Source organism: Raphanus sativus, unplaced genomic scaffold (assembly GCF_000801105.2).
Source record: "Raphanus sativus cultivar WK10039 unplaced genomic scaffold, ASM80110v3 Scaffold0450, whole genome shotgun sequence".
Lineage (NCBI taxonomy): Eukaryota > Viridiplantae > Streptophyta > Magnoliopsida > Brassicales > Brassicaceae > Raphanus > Raphanus sativus.
Genome location: NW_026615768.1, coordinates 17,215 through 39,474, shown reverse-complemented (window position 1 = coordinate 39,474; position 22,260 = coordinate 17,215). Strand labels below are relative to the sequence as shown.

At 36.6% G+C, this 22,260-nt stretch overlaps 2 protein-coding genes, 1 non-coding gene and 1 pseudogene across 3 annotated transcripts; 2 read left to right on the top strand and 2 right to left on the bottom strand.

The window, feature by feature from the left end:
• Positions 1 to 10,520: 10,520 nt before the first annotated feature.
• Positions 10,521 to 12,525, top strand: LOC130502218 (heterogeneous nuclear ribonucleoprotein 1-like; annotated as a pseudogene).
• A 2,870-nt stretch (positions 12,526 to 15,395) lies between these two features.
• LOC130502217 (RING-H2 finger protein ATL79-like) lies at positions 15,396 to 16,103 on the top strand. Its single transcript, XM_056996965.1, has one exon. It carries the CDS (start codon positions 15,479 to 15,481, stop codon positions 15,929 to 15,931), a length of 453 nt encoding a protein of 150 aa, XP_056852945.1. The 5' UTR covers positions 15,396 to 15,478; the 3' UTR covers positions 15,932 to 16,103.
• An 839-nt stretch (positions 16,104 to 16,942) lies between these two features.
• TRNAL-CAG (transfer RNA leucine (anticodon CAG)) lies at positions 16,943 to 17,023 on the bottom strand. Its single transcript has one exon. It is a non-coding gene; the product is annotated as a tRNA-Leu (tRNA).
• A 1,678-nt stretch (positions 17,024 to 18,701) lies between these two features.
• On the bottom strand, positions 18,702 to 21,977 carry LOC108819103 (asparagine--tRNA ligase, chloroplastic/mitochondrial). The gene is made up of 14 exons (XM_018592093.2): positions 21,565 to 21,977; positions 21,402 to 21,470; positions 21,212 to 21,322; positions 21,028 to 21,132; positions 20,663 to 20,800; positions 20,447 to 20,527; positions 20,277 to 20,354; positions 20,122 to 20,190; positions 19,949 to 20,023; positions 19,775 to 19,858; positions 19,613 to 19,699; positions 19,293 to 19,463; positions 19,081 to 19,207; positions 18,702 to 18,982 (listed from the first exon to the last, which is right to left on the bottom strand). Exons 1-14 carry the CDS (start codon positions 21,973 to 21,975, stop codon positions 18,867 to 18,869), a joined length of 1,722 nt encoding a protein of 573 aa, XP_018447595.2. The 5' UTR covers positions 21,976 to 21,977; the 3' UTR covers positions 18,702 to 18,866.
• Between the last annotated feature and the right edge of the window lie 283 nt (positions 21,978 to 22,260).

Sequence of the window (22,260 nt, the reverse complement as noted above, 5' to 3'; positions counted from 1 at the left end):
TGCTCTCCGGTTGATGAAGCGGTGATGGTGAAGCTGTAGTCCGCGATGCCTCGGGTCGAGATCTCGGGTGAGACCCGATGAAGCTCTTCCGGTGTTCTGATTCAAAATCAAAGGCGATGGTGATGCGGTTTCTCTCATGTGTCGAGGTGTGAAGCGAGAAAGCTTGGTGTTTGACACCGAGGTTTGCGACGGTTGGGGGATTTGGCCGTGTCCTCCGGTGAAGATCTGCAGCGGCGACATTGAAGGGAGGGATCAAGTGACGCGTGTCCAGGCCGTAGAGAGGATGGCAACACGTGGTCTCGCCTCCTAAGGTGTCGGTCGAGCAGTGGGACCTGGTTGCTTTTAATGGGCTTGAGGCCTGGTTTTTATTTTAATTTGTATGAGTAGCCCGTTAGTCTGTGTGGGCTTTTGTTTTTGGTAGTTTGTAAGCAGATCGGTCTTTGGGCCTTCTTTAATATATTTTTTTTGACGAAAAAAAAGAGAGATATGAATGTTTAAAAAAAGTAAAAAAAGATATGGAAACCAACCGATGGAAACAATTAAACAAATCCTTTTACAACCTTTCTTCTGCTTTCTAGCGTTTTCAAACTAAGTAAAAAGGGCAAAAAAGAAAGAAAAAAAGAAGATGCTGATGCGATGGAAAAAAACGAATTGTCGTCCTTTCTTTCTAGAGATGCCAATAGCCCACAAAAAGAAAGGCTTCTGTAAGAGCAGGAAACGTAGTATGTATAACCAATAATCATGGAGCCCCACCAAACACGGTTACTCTCTTTTCTTTTTTGTTCTTTATTACATAGTCATCCTATTCAAACTTGTATTATTAAATGTCAGTGGAGAAGTTGTTTTTTTTTCACCCGGAATATTCTGCGGACTATTACCCGACTAATTTTGAGAGGTCTGATCACCGATATCGGTCAGACTCGGTTGTTGTCAGACCTGGTTGTTCGCAATGGAAAATTAGATATCTTTATTGCCTGATTACACATTAAAGTAATCTAAGGACAACAGATTCAAATCCACAATTTTTAAGATTATTGTAGAAAACCATGTATCATCCGACTCCTAACGAGTGGTTTAATGAAAAGTTGTTATTAAGGTAAACTGCAATATTTTACATACTGTTAATAGAAAAATGACTCGTTTCGGGAAAAAAAAAACTTGTAGTGGGCGTTTGCAGTTTTTTCCTATATAGTTAAACTTGTAAAAATATTATTGTCTAATGTCTCTGTCTCTTTGATGATATCTATATAATATGTTTAAGTAAATCATTACGCATTTATATATGGCGTGCAACACATCATGCATCTATAATAACAACAGTAGTTACGATGATTTGATCATGAGGTCATCGATACTGCGATACATCAAGTGCGAAAAAGCAAGGGATGTGAAGGTAACGTATGACGTATCTGCTGTCTCTGATCTTCATCTACTATACCATTTACTTGACTATTTTACACAACACCTTTCAACTCGTTCATCTCAGTCTTGATCAAGGCTCCACACGGTCAGTGGCGGAGCCACCTTGAAGAGAGGGGGGTCATATGACCCCTATGAAATTTATAAAATTAGTTTTTAGGCCTCTGTATAATGTAATTGTTGTGGTGTAGTGGTTCAAACCCTTCTTTTTGACCCCTGTGTCACGAGTTCAAAACACATACATGACCCTTTTGACTATAATAAACCTAGTTGTGACCCCTATAAAATCTAGACCTAGTTCCGCCACTGCACACGGTCCAACCGAAAACCATACTACCCTCTTGCTCTTAGATAGATCCCGAATGACAACATCGAATATATGACAACAACCAGAACAACTACGGATTTTGAAATATAATCTTTTCTTTCCAAAAAAAACTATCTTTATGAAATAATGAAATTTCAAAATATCATATATACTTAACAAAAAAACTATCTTTATAAGATTTATTTACATTTATATTTTTTAGTTTAACAATATTAGTTGTCAAAAAAAAGTTTAACAATATTATACATGTATTTATTTTATATAAAATACTATATTAAAATTAAAAACATTAATTATGAAAAGCACATAACAAAATAATATATTTATTTTAATAAAATTTGTATTAGTTAGTAATAAAGGCTTAACTATATTATAAAATAAAAAATAAAAATTTATTTTAAAGTTTAGTGAATTTAATAATATTAAATATGACTTAAATAAAAAATTAGAATCAATATCTTAAAATAATATAAATGATAATAATCATTTAGTGATTTTTTATTTCAAAATAAAATAAAAATATAAAAGTTCTATGATATTTTATTTTTTACAACATAAAAATGATAATAATAACTTAGTGATTTTTAACTTGAAAATAAAATAAAAGATATTTAACTATGTAAAAATAATTTTAAAATATAAACAATATATTACATTTATGTTTAATTACAAATTTGAACTGATTAATAATACTAACTGAAACAAATTTGAACTGATTAATAATAATAATAAATTTGTACGATGAATATTATTACACCAAATTTGGTGTAACACTATTTACTTTACACCAAAATTGGTGGAAGGGTGTCATTTTTAATGTGTCATTGGAAATGATATTACATCAAATTTGGTATTTTGGTGTTCCATTGAAGTTAGCTTTATGGCATCCCTTGCTGTCCTCTGATCTATCTCCTGCCTTTCCATTTGAGCTCGTTGATTGCTTTACATTTTTTGAACTTAATTTAACTTTAACTTGTGCATTTGTTACAGTGCTTTTCCCTGATAAGCTCTCGTATGCTGAATCCATACTCTCACACTCATGCAGAACATATCACAAGTTTTTAAGTCTCTGTCTATCTTGTGAACAATGACCAGCAGCCTGACCTCTTGTTTCTCAAGGCTACGATGCAAGTACCTTGGGATTTGTCTTGGTATAAGGGGTTACGCATGGATTCAGAGATCTTCCAAAGCCAGCTTGAGCTGAAATGTTGACAAGCGTTCAATAAATGTTAAGACCATTGCCATTTGCCAGTATAACCGTGTACAGATTCTTAAAAGTTCCAACTTTTGATCCTCTTTTGCAGATTACCAATGAAACATATAGGGAAAAGTATGTGCTTGCCACTAATAGCCTTTCTGACAAGTAATTGTTTGGCCTTCTATAGGAGGTGGATAATGATGACTTAAGATAAGATATACTTAAGGAGAAGATAATGATGTATTTGTTATATTAGGAGTTATCTATCTAGAGTCGGTGATTACATTGTAGTATATATGTACATGAAAGAACATATGAATGAGATACACCTTTTACATTATTTGATTTACATGGTATCAGAGCATCGATCTTAAAAGTGATTGTTCAAGGAATTTTTTTAAAGAATTCTAGCTTCGCGATGGGAGACAGTGACGATGGGAAGAATATAACGGTGGCGCAACCAAGTGGAAAGGTGGCGATATCGCCATACTCGTTGTTCATCTCCGATAATCCGGGAGCGTTGATTACATCTGTTCAACTGAAGGGAGACAATTACAACGAGTGGGCGATGGAGATGTTCAATGCGCTTCAGGCTAAGAAGAAATCAGGGTTCATTGACGGAACCCTAGCGAAACCGACTGAAGATATCTCTGACTTGGAGGCGTGGCTCAGTGTTAATTCGATGATAGTTGGGTGGATTAGATCATCCATCGAGCCTAAAGTGAGATCTACGGTTACCTTTATTACAGATGCTCACAAATTGTGGGATAATCTGAAGAAAAGGTTCGAAGTTGGTAACAAGGTGAGGATTCATCAATTGATGGAACAGTTGGCCTCGTGTAGGCAGAATGGACAAGCTGTGATAGACTATTATGGTCGTCTAGCTGTGATGTGGGAAGAACTTCAGACATACCGACCACCTCCAGCATGTTCTTGTTCAGCGGCTGCAGTATATGAGAAGGAGAGAGAGGATGAGAGGGTTCATCAATTCATTATGGGATTGGATGAGTCTAGATTCGGTAATGTGGTGACTGCTATCATTGAGGCTGACGAGTTAGCAGATCTGGGGAAGGTATATGCTAAGGTGATTAGAGAGGAAGCTCGGTTGAATTCAGCAAAGGCTAGAGAAGTAGCTACTCAAGAAGCCGTGGGGTTTGCAGCTCGTCAGGAAGCACCTGTGCAGAAGGACGCTAGGGACACACGAGATCAAAGCGGTAGTAACAGTTATGGAAACAGAGGAAGGGATCGAGTGTGTTCCAACTGCGGAAAGATAAGCCATGAGAAAAACACTTGTTGGCAGATTATTGGGTTCCCTGAATGGATGAATGATAGACGTGGTAGAGGTTCGAGCAGAGGACGTGGTGGCTCAAATGCAAGAGGAGGAGGACGTGGTGCTGCGCACACAGCACATGCAGCGAACTCAAATGCTTACGGTGGTGGAAGTTCTGATCTTACTCCTGAGCAATGGAAAGCCATCACACAAATCATAAACGACGGGAAATCAAGCTCTCAGTCTGAGAAGCTTTCTGGTAAGAATCTTGGTGATGTGATTATAGATTCTGGGGCATCACATCATATGACAGGCGATGCAGGCCAGTTGGTTAACGTGAGGAAAACTCCACCTTGTGTTGTTGGGTTCGCTGATGGAGGAACTTCAACATCGGTGCAGATGGGAGATTTGATACTTACTGATCATATTTCTCTTAAAGACGTGCTCTTTGTCCCGAATTTAGATTGCACTTTGATCTCTGTATCAAAGCTTTTGAAACATAGTAACTGTTTCGCGTTATTCACAGATACAATTTGTATTTTGCAGGACCGTTCTTCGAAGACTCTGATTGGAGCCGGTGAAGAACGTGGTGGGGTTTACTTCTTTAAGGATGTCAGGGTAGCACGAGCTAGCAGGGCTGATGGCGAGAGTAATCAACTTCTGTGGCATCGACGACTTGGGCATCCGTCATCTGGTGTTTTTAATTCTAAGCATGAGCTTTCTGGTGTTATGAATAAAGCTTGTTCTAGTCCTTGTGACGTGTGTTTTAGAGCGAAGCAAACAAAAGATGTTTTTGGTGACAGTATTAATAAAACAAGCAAGAGTTTTCAGATTATTCATATTGATGTTTGGGGTCCGTATATAGTACCTGCTTCATGTGGTGCAGTGTATTTTTTTAACAATTGTGGATGATTTTACTAGAGCTGTCTGGACGCATCTTTTGCTTGCCAAGTCCGAAGTAAAAAAGGTGATCCAGCGGTTTTGTGCATATGCGGAGACTCAGTTTGGGAACTCGGTGCAGACGGTGAGAAGTGATAATGGCACAGAATTCATGTGCTTATCTGAGTTCTTCCAAGACAAAGGGATCGTGCATCAAACGTCTTGTGTCGATACTCCACAGCAAAACGGAAGAGTAGAGAGGAAGCATAGACACATCTTGAATGTGGCTAGGGCGCTGTTGTTTCAGTCGAGGTTACCTGTGAAGTTTTGGGGGGAGGCAGTGACAGCTGCAACACATGTAATAAATATGACCCCATCGCGAGTCTTGAAAGGAAGAACACCGTATGAGAAGTTGTTTGGTTCTAAGCCTTCTTATGATTCACTGCGGGTTTTTGGTTCACTATGCTATGTGCATAGAAGAGATAGGAACAAAGACAAGCTGGGTGAAAGAAGCAGAAGATGTATTTTTGTAGGATATCCCTTTGGGAAGAAGGCTCGGAGAGTCTATGATTTGGACACAAATGAGTTTATTGTTTCTAGAGACGTCAGTTTTCACGAAAGTGTATTTCCTTACACTGAAAATAACATCGAGTTGGTGAAGGAAAAGGAGATGACAGGATCACCTGATGATGACTGGATTTTAAATGTTCCAGCAGGTGACAGGGGGAGTGCAACACAAGAAGAGGATGACTCGTTGCAGACTAAGGAAGTTTCGAGTAAAGAAGTGTCAGTAGAGGAAGCTTCTGCAGAAGTTTCTGTCGTAGACTCTATTTCAAAAGAAAAACAGAGTAGTAACAGTGAGACAACAGTAAGTGGAGAAGAAAAGGCAGTAGGAGAGACTGAGATGGTAGCAGAATTGGGAAGTGGATGCAGAGAAAAGGTTCCTTCGGTTAAGCTGCGTGACTATGTGAGCTACAATGCTCGCTATCTGAAGAAACCCCATCACGATCTCGCTGCTCCTATTTCTCAATCAGAGTCCTCGTCGAGCGCTCCAAGTAATACACTTTACCCTCTTGCAAATTACATATCTGATGAATGTTTTTCTTCAGAACATAAGGCTTTTTTGGCGGCTGTAACGAGTGGGAGAGAACCTCGGAGTTACAAAGAGGCGATGCAGTTTGAGATTTGGCGTCAGTCGATGAAAAAGGAGATAGTGGCGTTTGAGGAAAACGGGACTTTCAGTGTGGTGGATTTACCACCAGGGAAGAAAGCAATTGGGAACATGTGGATATATAAATATAAATACAATGTTGATGGAACAATGGAGAGGCCAAAGTCGAGACTTGTAGCCTTGGACAACAAGCAAGTGAAAGGGAGAGACTTCAAAGAGACTTTTGCACCAGTTGCAAAGATGACCACTGTTAGAAGTTTGTTGCGTGTGATTGCAGGAAAAGGATGGGTTGTGCATCAAATGGATGTGCACAATGCCTTCTTGCATGGTGATCTCAAGGAGGAAGTCTACATGAAATTACCACAAGGCTTTCAGGCGTCTGATCCTAAGAAAGTTTGCAAGCTACACAAGGCTGTGTATGGACTAAAGCAGGCTCCAAGGTGCTGGTTCTCCAAGCTAACAGACGCACTAAAGAAGTATGGGTTTAAACAGTCGTGTGCAGATTACTCGCTGTTTGTTTTTGTGAAAGGATGAGTTGAGCTTCGAGTACTCATATATGTTGTCGATTTGATTGTGTGTGGAAACGACATCAAGGTTGTGGAGAAGTTTAAAGAATATTTGAGCAAGTGCTTTCACATGAAGGATTTGGGCAAGTTGAAATATTTTCTTGGTTAGAAGTTGGTCGTGGTGAAGAAGGGTTTATGCTTACTCAGAGAAAGTATGCGTTGGATTTGATTGAAGACACGGGACTACTGGGATCCAAGCCAGTGGCTACTCCGATGGAACAACACCACAAGCTTGCGTTGGATAAAAGTTCATTTCTAAAAGATGTAGAGCAGTATCGACGATTAGTCGGACGGTTGATATATTTGTCAATAACTAGGCCAGACATCTCGTATCCTGTTCACATACTTTCGCAGTTCATGAAGGCGCCAAGAGAAGAATAGTGGGATGCGGCGTTGCGTGTAGTGAAATATCTCAAAGGGACGGCAGGACAGGGGATCTTGATCAGTTCGAGTGATGATCTCAGTTTGTCAGTTTATTGTGATGCAGACTGGTCTACTTGCCCAGTTACTAGGAGGTCTTTGAGCCCATATGTAGCATTGATTGGTGGTTCACCAGTGTCTTGGAAGACAAAGAAACAGAAGGTAGTGTCTCACTCTTCGGCGGAAGCCGAATACAGGTCTATGGCGCAGGCGACTTGTGAGGTGAAATGGCTGCGGCATTTGTTGTTTGACTTAGGAGCTAAGCAGTTTAAAGCAACCAAGTTGTTTTGTGACAGTAAATCTGCCATCTATATAGCAGCAAATCCGGTTTTCCACGAGAGAACGAAGCATATTGAATCAGACTGTCACCAGGTGCGAGACGCGATTCAAGAAGGCATTTTGGAAACGGTTCATGTTCGAACTCACGAGCAGTTAGCAGACGTGTTGAACAAGGCGTTAGGTCGAGTACAGTTTGAAACATTATTGTTCAAGTTGGGAGTGAGAAATCTACACCTTCCCAACTTGAGGGGGAGTATAGGAGGTGGATAATGATGACTTAAGATAAGATATACTTAAGGAGAAGATAATGATGTATTTGTTATATTAGGAGTTATCTATCTAGAGTCGGTGATTACGTTGTAGTATATATGTACATGAAAGAACATATGAATGAGATACAACTTTTACATTATTTGATTTACACCTTCACCTGATAAGAAAGAGTGCTTTCAGATTCTCATTAGATAATTACACATGAAGATAAATCTGAGTTGAATGAGGAAGATACGATGATCTAGAATCCTATGAGCTGTATTGATGAGCTGCCACCGCTTGTTCGAAAAAGATTGTCAGTGATTTTGAAATTATGGAAGAACAGAAAAAGTAGAGGGAATTTTGACTTCCACTATCTCCATTTCAAAATTTGTTCCATTGTTTGTATCTTATATGGACTTTCCATCAGTATTGGGCTCAAAAAAATTTAGGTTATTTTTGGTGTTTATTTAAGTTTTGCTTTTCTGGTTATTCAAGTAATTAGTAATCAAATTCTGTTTATATCCATTTTAATTTTTAGTTGAGGTTGTATACATGCATATTCCTCAATTTATTTACATGTCTTTTAAGTTCTTAATAATCAAACTAGGTGGTTTTCTGTATCATGTACAGTAAAAAAATTAAATTTAAATTAAATTTTAAAATAAAACTTATTATTTTTAGATTTTATTATTTTATTATTATTAATATTTTAATTGAACATAAAATTAAGAAAAAGAAATATTTTTTATTTAAATTATATTTAAGAATGTGTATGTGTATATTTAAAATTATAATTTTAGATAGATTTTTTATCTATTACTTCTGAATAAAATATATTAAATAAACTTGTATAAAATTAATAAAAATTAATATAGAAGTTGCATAATTATCAAAAAGTAAAAATAAACATTATTTTATAATTTGTAGATATATAAAAGAAACTAATAATATTACAACTAAATATATATATTTTTTTAAATTGTAATTTTTTTTGTAAATTATTTTAGTAATAAATGGTAGAACTATTTAAAATATAGAACTAAATAATATTTCGAAATTTTAAAATATAATTATATGATTATTATATTATTTAATGTCATATTTTAATAGATTTACTTTAATTATAGTGTATATAATGTATTGCCATATTCTAAAGAGTTTACCAAAAATATAAATAAACATTAAATGTTATTGTACATGTCATATTTAACCATAAGTCATGCTATGTTACATTTATTTGGTGAAAATGATTATTAAAAATACATACATGTTAAAATCAATTGGTAAATAATGTTTAGGGGATTGGTGAAGTCATTTCTTAGAAACGGCCAAATTTTAGTAACTAAAGGGAATACGAATATACAGTGAAACCTCTATAAATTAATAATGTTGGGAATATACTAAAACTATAATTTTTATTAATTTATCGATATACTAATTGAACCAAAAATTCAATTTGGGACTATAAAATTATATTAATTTATAGAGATTTTTAGTGTATATTAATTTATCGAGTATTAATTTTAAAAAGTTATACTGTATATGAAAATAATAATTAAGTGTAAGGGCTCTAAAAATTAAGTGTGATGTTGATATACCCTTCTGTCATTCAGAGATATTCCACTTAGTATTAAATTATTTTAAAGTTTATAACAAAAGTTTCAATTGCCAGAGAATATATAAAATTGTTAGATGTCAATCTTGTTATTATATAACCATTCCCATGTTCCACTCCACTTTGATTGCCCTGGCTTTTGAAGTTATCATTTTGTAGATAACCAAACAAAAATTATAACCTAACTATGAACCAATCGTGATTTATCTTTAAAATGATATATATATATATATATATATATATATATATAAAGTTGTTAATTTTTTATATAGCTTAATATTTAATTCCATGAATGGTTTTAAAAAAGATTAATTAACAGTTTATAAAATTAAAAGCTACATCTTCAAGTGTATATGAAACCCAATAAGGCGAACCCGGGTTCAAACCCCACCGGCCACACGGATATGAGTTATTGCTTTCGACTCATTTGAATGCCCAGGAGAGGGTCTATCCGTGGGCTGTACCTCCACCCGGGGGTTAGGCTTGTGTCATCATTGACCCGGGTTTAAACTTTTTAGTTTAAAAAAAAAAGTGTAGAGCAAAAAATCTAAAAAAATACCACATCAACCAATTAAATGCATTGTTACAGTGTTAAGTAACTTTTGTTTTGCTAATGTAGCTGTATTTTTAGTGTTTGGAAGTAAAAGAGTAAATCATGGCAGCTAATTGAACTCACCTCTTGTTTATAGAAAACTGGAAACAGTATATATTCTTTCCCAATAAAAACGACGTTAAAAGTAAAAATCGTAATTTTTTGAATAGAAAAAAGAAGTAAATATGTAATTTAGTAAGATAAAAACAGCAATATTTAGTATTACTCAATACAGAGAGAAGTGACGAAATGACAAAAATGCCATTGTCTCTTCAAAAAGGAAGAGAGGATAGCCAAACAATATTCGTGCCTGCCTCCATATAAAAAAATAAAAAAACATCGTCTGTCTACTCCCTCACTTCTCTGCTACACACACGAACTCCATCCCTTTAAAAAAAAAATATTAGTATTTCTGATTTGGGCCATTTTCGATTTTCTTTTTTTATAAAAAGATTAGAGGTAAAAAGGGCTTCTTTTAGATTTCATTCTCTTTCTTACTCTTGTAATAGCATAAGATTCTCTCTTTCTATTGCTGCTTCCTTGGTGGCTACTTTTGTACGTTTCGCTTCTGAGTTCTGATCCACCTTCTCTTCTTCAGGATTCACAGCTCTTGGCTCGATCGGTTTTCCCGAATCTAATCACAACCCTGCTCCCAAGTCCAGCTCTTTTTTAGCTTTCCAACGAGGTTTGTCTCTCTTTTGTTTTTCATGTTCGTTTTCTTGGGCTTTTATTCATTATTGCTGATTGTGTCATTCGACAGGATGGAGTTTGATTCTTCATGTAAGCTCTTCATCGGTGGGATCTCTTGGGAAACCACTGAGGATCGCCTCCGTCACTATTTTCAGACCTTTGGTGAGGTTTTGGAGGCGGTTGTCATCAAGGATCGTCTCACTGGTCGTGCCCGTGGCTTTGGTTTCGTCGTCTTTAAAGACTCCAATGTCGCTCACACAGTCCTTCTCCATAAACACATGATTGATGGTAAATCTGTAAGTTTTCGCAACAAAACCACCAGTAGAAAGTTAATTCATTTTGGTTTCTGTGTAATGTAAGAGAAAGAGCATGTCTGTCTGAAAAAGTATATCTACACGTGTTCCTCAAAGTTGTTTGTTTTTCAGAGTTGGCACTTGCAGCAACTAATCTGTAGTTTTCATCTTTTAATGTCTAATGTCAATAGTTTCTGAACTTCTTATTAGTCTCTGACTGCTATAGACAACGAATGTGCTACATTTCTTCCAGTTCATGATTTCAAATTCGTTATACGACAATCCATAATGTTTTAAGAGTTGCTAATCTTGTTGATGTGTGACAGGTGGAGGCGAAGAAGGCAGTTCCAAGAGATGATCACATCTCACTGAACAAAAGTAACAGTAGCCTCCAGGGGTCCCCTGGTCCATCACACTCTAGAAAGATATTTGTGGGAGGGTTAGCATCATCAGTGACGGAGCCAGAGTTCAACAAGTACTTTTCTCAGTTTGGGACTATCATTGATCTCGTGGTGATGTACGACAATAAAACTCAGCGCCCCAGAGGCTTTGGCTTCGTTACATACGACTCGGAAGAGGCTGTTGACAAAGTTCTGCAGAGGAAGTTCCATGAACTCGGTGGTAAGATGGTTGAGGTCAAAGTGGCCGTCCCCAAGGAAACGTCTCCCATCCCAAACAGGAACGTTAACAGCTTAAATAGCTTTGTTGGAAGTAGCAGGATGAGTTTGTTGCTCAACGATTACACACAAGGGTTTAACCTGAGTCCAACCTCATCCCACGGAGCAAGACCTGATGTTAGGTACAGTCCAGCTGGCAGCTTCTCTCCCTTTGGCCATGGGTTCGAGATTGATCTGAATTTTATTGAAGGGAACCATAAGCAGAGTTATGTTAGTAGACCCAGTGGAGGCTTTGGAAGGCCGTTTAGCCCTGGATATAACGCAAGTCTTAGCAGGTATAGTGGCCAAGGGAATGGTTCTGTTAACGGAAATCAACTGTGGGGGAATAATGGTGGTTTGAGTTACATGTCAAACGCTGAGTTAAGTGGAGTGTTCACTGGGAACTATGGAGTAGGAAGCATAGGAGAGAAGTGGGGAACAGTTGGTGAAGGGCGTATTAATTTTGGTAGAAGCAATGTAATGGGCATAGGATCTAGAAGGAGGAGTTCATATGAGCGGCTCAGGTTGGGGAATGTCCAGTGAAGGCGGGATGCGCGGTTTTGGATACATGAACAACACAGAGGTAAGAACTAAGATTAGCCTTTTGCTCTTCTTGATGATTGAACCAACGTGAGGGATTTTACTAATGAATTGTAGTTTTGCAGGAGTTGCTGCTAGCTTAGAGACTTGATATATCTACACTTAGGGAGATGAGATGATTTTTGGAGTGAGTTTTTAGAGAGGAACTTTATTAGAGTCCCATAAACTTTCAAATTTTGAGTTTCTTTGCTTTTTTTTTGTTTTAGTTTGAATTTTGTTTTTTTGATCCTTGTTTTGTTTTGCTGTAAAATGACAGATACAAATGGCCTTAAACAAGAAATAGAGACTTTCATACTTCCATGTCACTTTTTGGGTATCTAAAGCATTTTTTTGGATGGGGTATTTGATGCAGCGGACGATAGATTGAACGGTCGATCAAAGAACTTTTAAGGTTCTAGAAACTTGTTCTTGGATCAATCAAGAGTTTCTTTCGATAGCAAATCAATAACAAGACAACTCAAAGAATGAATTTAATCAAATCTCTTTTAAGGTATAAAGCAAAAGCTCGTTTATTAATTATCAAAGTCTCCATACAAAGTTAAGTCTAGACGACAATATATAAGAAAACCATAAAAACCCTAAAACAATAATAATAATTATCTAAATTAGTTAATAAATAAATAATAAAATATTTAGAAATATTTCAAATATTTATCTGCATCATTCTCTCCATGGAGAAGATTCGTCCTCGAATCTTGATCGTAGTCTTCGAATCCAAAACGTTTTCCAAAAAAAATTCTTCCTCGAATCTTCAATAGCCTGTTTTGCACGAGTTCTGCACGGATCTGTTTGCAACTTAAATCTTCACAAATCCGTTTTTGCACAAAATTTGTACGCATGAGATTATCAATATACTGGAAAAAATCTTCATCAACACGATTTTGCTTTAATTTTGCACGAAACTTATCCTGCACGAACTTTGCACGGAATTGATTATTCTTGAAGTCTTCTGAATAGACGAGATTTCGCCCTATTTTTGCACGGACGAAATTATCATATTCTTCATAAACATCATAGATTAGATCTCCACAAATCTCTTTGTATATCTCATCATCTTCATAAACGTCGTAGATTGGATCACCTGAAATCTCTTTGTTGATCTCATGGCCTTCTTCTCTCTCGATAAAGGACTTTCGTCCTGGATAGGATATATGTTCGCAATCACCATGACATCATAATACATTTTCCGCCAAGCAACTGTTATTCTATTTTCGGCTTTTAGAATATTTCCTTTTCTATCTATGATTTCCTTTTCTTATATTTTCTATTTTTAAGAGATTTAGGTTATTATAAGCCGTCTCTAAGATCTATATAAGGTGATGTAAGTTGGCTTTTATATTTAGCTTTTGAAAGATAATAAACTAGAGTTTTCTCTAAAGCCTTGCATTGATTCGATTTTGTCATCAATACGAGAGCCTTTTATCGAATTTGATTAAGTTCTTCGATTCAAGAAGTCAGGTCTCTAAAGATTTAACCTAAATCTTTAGATTTGAGCTGAGTTACCGTTGATACGCTGTGCCAGTATTCAATCTAAATTTTAAATTTGATTTGGAATAATTTTGATTTTTAATGAAGTTTAAGATGATTTTAGGTGAATTAGAGAACTTGGTACAATTTTTGTTAAACCACACTAAAATCTTGTATGAGATTATTTTTTTTTTTCAATTAAGAATTCTGTTGGAAAACTTAAAACCACTATAAATCCTATCACTTAAAAAATAAAAATAGTGGATTTTAAAATGTATTATGAAATAACAAGTTTCGTAACACTAAATTTTAAAAGATCTTTAAAATTCATATTGAATATTGACAGAAAAGAATATGGAATGAATGAAGTTGGTGCTTGGTACATTTAGAGCCAAAGTTCAGCGCAAGTCCATACATACACAATAGGAAAATCCGTCTCTCTCTCTCCCCGTCTTTTTTTGACTGAATGAGAGGAAAATGGAAGATGCTATAAAAGAAAGACAGAAGATGTTGAATGGTGATAGAGATAGAAGGAAATGGAAGAGAACAAAACTTACCTTCACCCCCTAAGGTGAACTTCTACATTCACCCACCAATAGAAATTAGTTAATTGAGATTTGATATCTCTTAAAAAAAGAAACTAAGTAATAAGAATTTAATAAAATAAAATTATATTTTCAGATAAATAAAAAGTAGTAGCAATAATCAAAAAAAAATATTTTTTTAGAATTGATAAATCCATCAAAAAATACTAAACCCTAAACCCTAAATTCTAAACCCTAAACCTTAAATTCTAAATACTAAACCCTAAATCCTTGGGAAAAGCCTGAACCCTTAGGCAAATCCTATATACTAAACCCTTAAATTTAAACCAAACCTTAAATCATAAACTAAAATCCTAATTCCTAAACCATAAATCATAACCCCTAATACTAAACCCTAAATCCTAAATTCCAAAATGGTCATGGTTTAGGATTAAGAGTTTATGATTTAATATTTGTCAAAGAGTTTAGGGTTTAGGGTTTCGTGTTTAGAATTTAGGGTTTATTATTATGGTTTATGATTAAGGGTAGGGTTTAGGGTTTAAAATTAACGGTTTAGGGTATAAGATTTGCCCAAGGGTTCAGGCTTTCCCTAAGGGTTTAGTATTTAGAATTTATGGTATAGGGTTCAGTATTTTTGGACGGATTTATCAATACTAAAAATAATTTTTTTTTATAATTGCTACTATTTTTTATTTATCTAAAAACATAAATAAAATTCTTATTAGTTGGTTTTCTTTTTTAAAAGATATCAAATCTCAATTAACTAATTCATATTGGTGGGTGAATGTAGATGTTCAACTTAGGGGGTGAAGCTAAGTTTTGTTCAATGGAAGAGTAATAAATAATGAGGAATTGGTTAAGAGTTGTAACGTGAGTAGAACACGTAACTGGATATGTGTAGGAGTATTCTACACATCATATAATGAGAGTAGTATTGATTCACAATATCCTCAAAGACAAAGTAATTAGGAACAAGATAGAGCATTTAAGATTAAGAGAGTAGGGAACTGTAGAGTTGCCTTGGCAGGAGGGGAAAGCATTATGCATTATGGTGAATTTATCTTAGTCTAAAACTCAGTGGTCCCTCCCTCATTAGCAAAGACCCATCCACGCAAATAAGAACCCAACGCCAAACTCTGGTGTGTCCTCTTCTCTTAAATGCCCTCTTTTGCTTTTTTTTTTCTCTATAAACACATGATGGTTTTTTGGAGAGCTTGTTTAAGTTCCAACTTCCAATGCGGCTGCTATCATCCGAACCTCAAGTTAACTCTACATGTGAGTCCCAAAGCTGCAGCTGGAAGCCTTACTCTCATCCCAATGACTTTGCTGCCAACGCCTCTATCCTTCTCATCATCATTTTCTCATCTCTCATCTGCGTCCTCTCTCTCCAGGCTGCCTTACGTTGTTGCCTCCGTCCAGTCCTCCAGGAAGACCCTAAACCCGACCCTGACCCTGAGATCTCTCGTTCAGAAGCTTTCCCGGTACTTTTCTACTCCCCTGGACTGAACCTGGCAGGCACTGAGTGCATCATTTGCTTGTCTGAATTCGAGGAAGGTGACAGCATCCGCGTGTTGGATAGATGCAAACATGGATTCCATGTTCACTGCATCCAGCAGTGGTTCTCCTCCAACTCTTCCTGTCCCACTTGCCGTACAGACATCTCTTCCTCACCAACAGGAACTACTTAGTCAGATGACGTCATGGTTTTGCCAACTTTTAATTTCCTTTTTATTTTATTTCAACCTCGTACCTCTATCATGTTTTCCCAAACTAGTTTATTTGTTACCTTTTGTTGTTTTATATTCCATGAAATCATAAACAGTCACAAATGGAGTAGTGATATTAAGTCACCTTTGTGAACCGAACTGTACTATAATGCAAAACAAACAAAGAACGTAACGAATCAAAGCATAACATTACCTCAAAACATAGAGAGGGGCCAAGGGCTTTATTTAATGTTCTCAAGGTATGAAAGGTATTAACTTCCCCACCTATTGGATAAGGAAGAATGAGGTGTTATATGGATAAGATAATGAATACTGAGGGGGAGAAAAGACAAAAGTGAATGAGTCGCATTAACTACATTGACCATGTTATGATTGTGGCAATAGGAGAAAATTCCAAGTAGCGTACAAAGGTAAGAACACACTTCCCAGACAGACGCACTATTTCAGTGAACTCTTCCCACTTGATATGATCTTTAACTTGCATCCCAGCGGAACAACTGGGCTGCATGCCTGCATGCCTGCATCTGTGGCTACACTACAACTAAAAAAAATCCGATCTATATATATCTACTGCCATCTCTGAGACAATGAGGTATTTCTAAGCTATAAAGATCACAACATGTAATGTTCAAAAAAAAAAAAGATCACAACATGCTCGTAAATCATAAATAAGCTGTCTATTCCAAGAGTTATTGAGATTTAGTGCGCATAGTGTTTCAACTTTCAAGTTCAACTTACATTGTGTTGAAGATACGGTCATCGACAAGGATTAAAATAAATAGCACATAAGACAAAAAAAAAACGACAAAATACATTGTCAAGAGTGGGCTTTGGTGAACCCAGACATTGAAGCTATGGAGTGAACATTATTACCAGAAGTTGTCTCACTTGTCTGAGGCAGAGGAAGCTACGGTCACCAACAAGTATTAAAATAAATAGCACAGAAGACAAAACAAAAAGGAAAAAACACGTTGTCAAGAGTGGGATTTGAACCCACGCCCTTTCGGACCCGCACCTGAAGCGGGCGCCTTAGACCAACTCGGCCATCTTGACACTTTGATAATAGTCAATCTGTATTTAATATAATGTTTGATATTACTTGGTAACTTCTTGTCTGCTCTCAGCTTTTAAATGTTTTATTAACATTTCTGAAAACGAAGTATAAAGAAACAGAAAATATGCTTTCCTAATTCGTTTTAACACTACTGATTACTGAGTTTAAAAAATTCAGTAGAACAAGTTCACAGATTCATAACAAATTTAAGGATGGTGTTAGTCATGTAAATAACTAAATAACTTAGGCTAGAGCCCTTAACAATTTTAGTTAGATTGTTCTCCAGTAAGTATAATGCAAAAGCAAGACAATAAAGATAAATACACTTAAATATGCTCATGTAAACTGAGTAAGTAAAAGTGACTGCTAACACATATCCAAAGACCAGCAAGAGGAAAAGAAACGTAACAGAAACTCGGACCTCACCTCGCAACAATGACATTTTAATCCAGTTGGATGCATAACAACAACTCATCAACTTGGACGGAACTCCCATCACCACACCTCAATCTGCGGTGTTGTTGCTGTCACCAACAATCGAGCTGAATATTGTATTATCCTCGGTACCTGATCATTTGTGAAATGGTTTCTACGTGGGACGTTGTGGGATAGCAAGCTACACTATGCTTGGAGCAACTAATCCAGACCCATACTGACCATCAAATAGTAACGAAAACTCCATACCTGATGACATTACGGCAGCCACAGGAAACAAGATTGACATCATAAAACGGACACGAACTCGAGCTACACTGATATTATGAGTGTTGGAATTAATTATTCAAAACTTAAATAAATAACAAATTTTCATTTTTATTTTGATGTTGGTTGTACATTGTTCAAGCTTATATATTAAGTTTTATTTATTTATTTTTGAACTTTAGACATGAAACTTGGGTTGCATGGAAACTCGGATGAAGGTACGTTTCACGTTTCGGAATCATAATCTCTTGGAAACTCGTGGAAACTCATCAGAAATTCGTTTTTTGAAAATTTCATTTTGGAAACTCAATAGAAACTTACGTTTCCACTTTAGAAACTTGCATTTCCACTTTAAAAATTGTGATTCTGTTTTGGAAACATAAAGAACTTTTTTTTAAAAACAAATTTTGTAAGTTGTATCTTTATTTTGAGTTAAACTATTTAATATTTAAGTATGAATATATTATTTAAAAAATTTAATATGATTTCGATGTTTAACTATTACTTACTTTATTTTTGTATACTTAACATAAAATTACTAGGAGTTTGTTACGTTATAAGACACATTCGTCTTTTTGTTGATTTATTACATTTCTAGATAGACTATTACTTACTTTTTTTCAATTACTTGTTGATTTATTACATTTCTAGATAGACTAGATAGATAATTGTCAATCATATATTTTTTTTTTTGGGCAACTTGTCAATCATATATATATACATATATATACGTTTCCAGAACGTTTTCGATTCCATGCAACCTTGCATGAAACTGACCCAAAACCTGAAAAGATTCACAAGTCCAAAAAAACTGACTTTAAATGGTAGATGAACTCAATCCGGAACCAAGAGAACAATCCCTATATACAAATACAAAATATTCGAACTGGTCATATGCCATAAACCAAAACACCCAAAAACTGGAAATACCCCAACCAAACACAAACACCACCCTAGGTTTAATGGAGGAGCAAAAATAGGCTTAAATTATATTAAATATAGAAAGACAACCCTTTGTAATATGACAAATTCCTTTTTTTTATCGAACATTATGGCACATAATAGTACATTAATTTGGAGGAAATGAAAAAAAAAAAAATAGAGGTAAGGGTGTGTAAAAGAATGAAAATGAGACGTGAATCAGAAGTCAGCAGATCCAGGTGAGCGCGGGAAAGGAATAACGTCTCTGATATTATCAATTCCAGTGGCAAACTGAACCAGTCTCTCAAACCCTAGCCCAAATCCCGCGTGAGGAACTACACACACACAATAACATCAGACTCTTCTTGTTTCCCTTCCTTTACCATTCAATAGATATTTAAAGAGAAAAAAGGTTGAGAAGAAGAAAAGAGACCTGAACCATAGCGACGGAGGTCAAGGTACCACCAGTAGCTCTCTTTGTCGAGTTTCAAAGCATCAAGTCTCGCTTCCAACACTTCAAGTCTTTCCTCTCTTTGGCTTCCACCTATCAGTTCACCTATCTTCTCTTACCAAACACACAACATCGTTAATCATCAAAACTAGTTTCTTTTTTTGTTTGATTTAATGCAAAATATTTACTCTTACCCGAGGCACGAGCATATCCATTGCTGCCACTGTCTTCCCATCATCATTCTCACGCATATAAAACGCTTTTATCTCCTTGGGATAGTCTCTTATTATCACAGGACGACCCCCAAATGCCTCCTCTGTTATGTACCTTTCATGCTCGCTCTGCAAATCGAGCCCCCACTTCACCTACAAGAACCAGATCTATACTAGCTCAGCAGCCAAAAGCAGTACAACTTGTATGAGAAAAGAAAATGAAATACTAATCAAGTTTTGCATTTTTATTCCAAAAATATGCAAGCTCAAATCTAATCCAAAGGAGAAAGTGAAGCCTTTACCGGGAATTCAAATTTCTTGTTTGCTTTCAGAAGAAGTTCAATGGCGTCTGTGTAACCCAGCTGTAGAAACTCTTTCTCAACTACGTCCTTTACAAGTTAGATCATAATATCAGCCATTAATATTCTTTTCTGATAACATAGTGAGAATCAGAGAGGACATACACTCAAGCGATGAATGATTCCTTTCTCAATCCACGTATCAAAAAACTCCATGTCTTCCTTGCAGTTATCAAGAACGTATTTTACCTATCACGAAATATATTACAATCATATTAGTTCTATATGACGTTATATACAGCTTGAAGGAAGAAAATATAAAGCGAGAGAGAAACATACGACGTACTGGAGGTAGGCGGTGGCACAGGCCATGTCATCATTCAGGTCGGCAAAAGCAAGTTCTGGTTCAATCATCTTACATCAATAGAAAGAGAGAGAGGTCTTTAGAAAAATGGTCATAGTAAAGAAAAGATCAATTATGAGTTTGGCTGGAAGATGAAAACAATGCTTACCCAGAATTCAGCCAAGTGCCTGGAAGTGTTGGAATTCTCTGCTCGAAATGTAGGACCAAACGTGTATATCTGTAAAGGCATACACATGAGAAACTCAGACACTTACTAACCAAAAAAAATATAGCTCACAGATCACTAGAGAAGTAATATTTTACATCTGAGAGAGCGGTGGCATAAGTTTCTCCATTGAGTTGGCCAGAGACTGTCAAGAATGCTGGTTTCCCGAAGAAGTCCTGAGGAGTGAGTGAATACAATAATGAAACATGTTGTTACAGTTGCAAGTTCATCTCTCGAGAAACAAAAGATTTGGAGCTGGAACACACACCTGAGACCAATCGACCAACCCTCCCTTTGTTTTAGGGATCGCATCAATGGAAGTATCAGTGGTCTCATGGGAGCTAGGAATCTAAAAAGTGAAGTAGAGTTTAGGTGTAATTCAAGTCTTTCCAAGAGTTGTAGTACTTGTTGAAAGTAATGAAGCTGTTAATAATGGGTTATTATTATTACAGAATATTGTGATGTTGAGAGCTAAGGTGCTTACGAGTGTGGTGACACAAAACTGTTCTCCAGCTCCTTCACAATCCGAAGCAGTGATAATTGGGCTTGCCACCCAGAAAAATCCACTTTCTTGAAAAAACTTGTGCGTAGCATAAGCCAGAGCATTCCTAACCCTCGCTACCTAAAATAGTATGTGATTATTCACAACGGAGTAAGTTCACCATCAATTTCCAACATAAGTTTAATCAGAGAAGAAAAGCCTGAAAGGAGGGAATAGCTGTTGAAGCTATTTTCAACAGAAAAGTAGTTTGACAAACAACAGTTTTTTCTAATAAGAGCCATATTTCTATTTCACCGGTGTTAAAGTTTCAGGACAAGTAAAAAAGAAAGTTGCAGACAATCAATTACCGCTCCAAAAGTATTGGTTCTTGGACGAAGATGAGCCTTGGTCCTCAAAAATTCCCGGCTAACCCTCTTCTTCTGAACCGGATAGGAAGAGTCACACTTGCCAACCTGAGACGAGAAGCGTATCTTAATCAATCCTCAAGTAACTTTAACTTCTTCTGAAGAGGGTCCAAAAAGTAGAACGTACCACAATGATTTTGTCAACCTTAAGCTCCACCTTTTGCTTAGTCCCCTGGCTGGCCTCAATAGTACCTTGTACCGATATCGATGCTCCAGTCAACACCGAACCAGATTCTACCTAACATCATACAAAAAGTCCAAGACTTTAGAGGCTCCTATCAATGTCACAAATCAATGAACTAAATGAAAGTGATTACCTGATCATACCCCTCAGCGTCAGGATTCATCACACATTGCAAGTTGGATAAGCATGAACCATCATTTATCTTTTCAAAACAGATTCAAAAATCTTGTGAGCGAACGAGCAGTCAATTAAATTAAATTAAACCGGGTGTTTAGTAAACCGGGATTGAGAATCACCTCGATGAACGTGACACTGCTCTGAGAACGAAGTGTACGGACCCAACCCATGATGCTGAGGCTCTGCCCGACCCGACTCAACCCTTGGTCTGCTCCTCCTTTCACTTCAGCTATCTTCAACTTCCTCCTGAATTCTCCAACTATACTCCCGAACCGATTCTCGTAGTTGTTCTCCACCTTCTTTCCCTCGCCGGAACCGGGAGATTGGGGGACGGCGGTGCAAAAGCATCTCCGGCGAGCATTTGTCGGAAAACCTTCGAGAAGCGGGCGGCGTAGAGGGCGGAAGAGAGGATTAGAAAGAGGGAATGAGGATAAGAATCTGAGAGTAGAGAAGGGAGTGAGACGGAGCGTCGTCGCCGGCAGAAACGCGGCCGCCATTGCAGTCAGTCTCTTTATGTTTTTTGTGTTCATCAAAACGTTTCTTTTTGTTTTACATTATCATCATTAAGTTGGGCCTCAATATTACATTTTAAGGCCCATATATAAAGCCTGCCAGGTTATTGGGCTTGTCGAGGAATAAAACTGAAAGCAGACAAAATCGAGGAATAAATACAGGTAGGTGTTCACAGTTCAGTGTGAATGCAGGCAGAATAAGTCTTAACTTGAGACCGTGGAGAGGAAGAGACAAGAAGAGGGAACTAGTCTTTAAATTGAGAGATAGTGTTAAGGAATCAATGAATCAAATCCAGTTTGTTA

Coding starts and splice junctions, on each gene's coding strand:
- LOC130502217 (XM_056996965.1), top strand. CDS start 15,479: ATGCGGCTGCTATCATCCGAACCTCAAGTTAACTCTACATGTGAGTCC.
- LOC108819103 (XM_018592093.2), bottom strand. CDS start 21,975: ATGAACACAAAAAACATAAAGAGACTGACTGCAATGGCGGCCGCGTTT. Junction 19,464..19,612: donor ACAAGAAATTTGAATTCCCG/GTAAAGGCTTCA, acceptor TGGTTCTTGTAG/GTGAAGTGGGGGCTCGATTT. Junction 18,983..19,080: donor CCTCCGTCGCTATGGTTCAG/GTCTCTTTTCTT, acceptor GTGTGTGTGTAG/TTCCTCACGCGGGATTTGGG.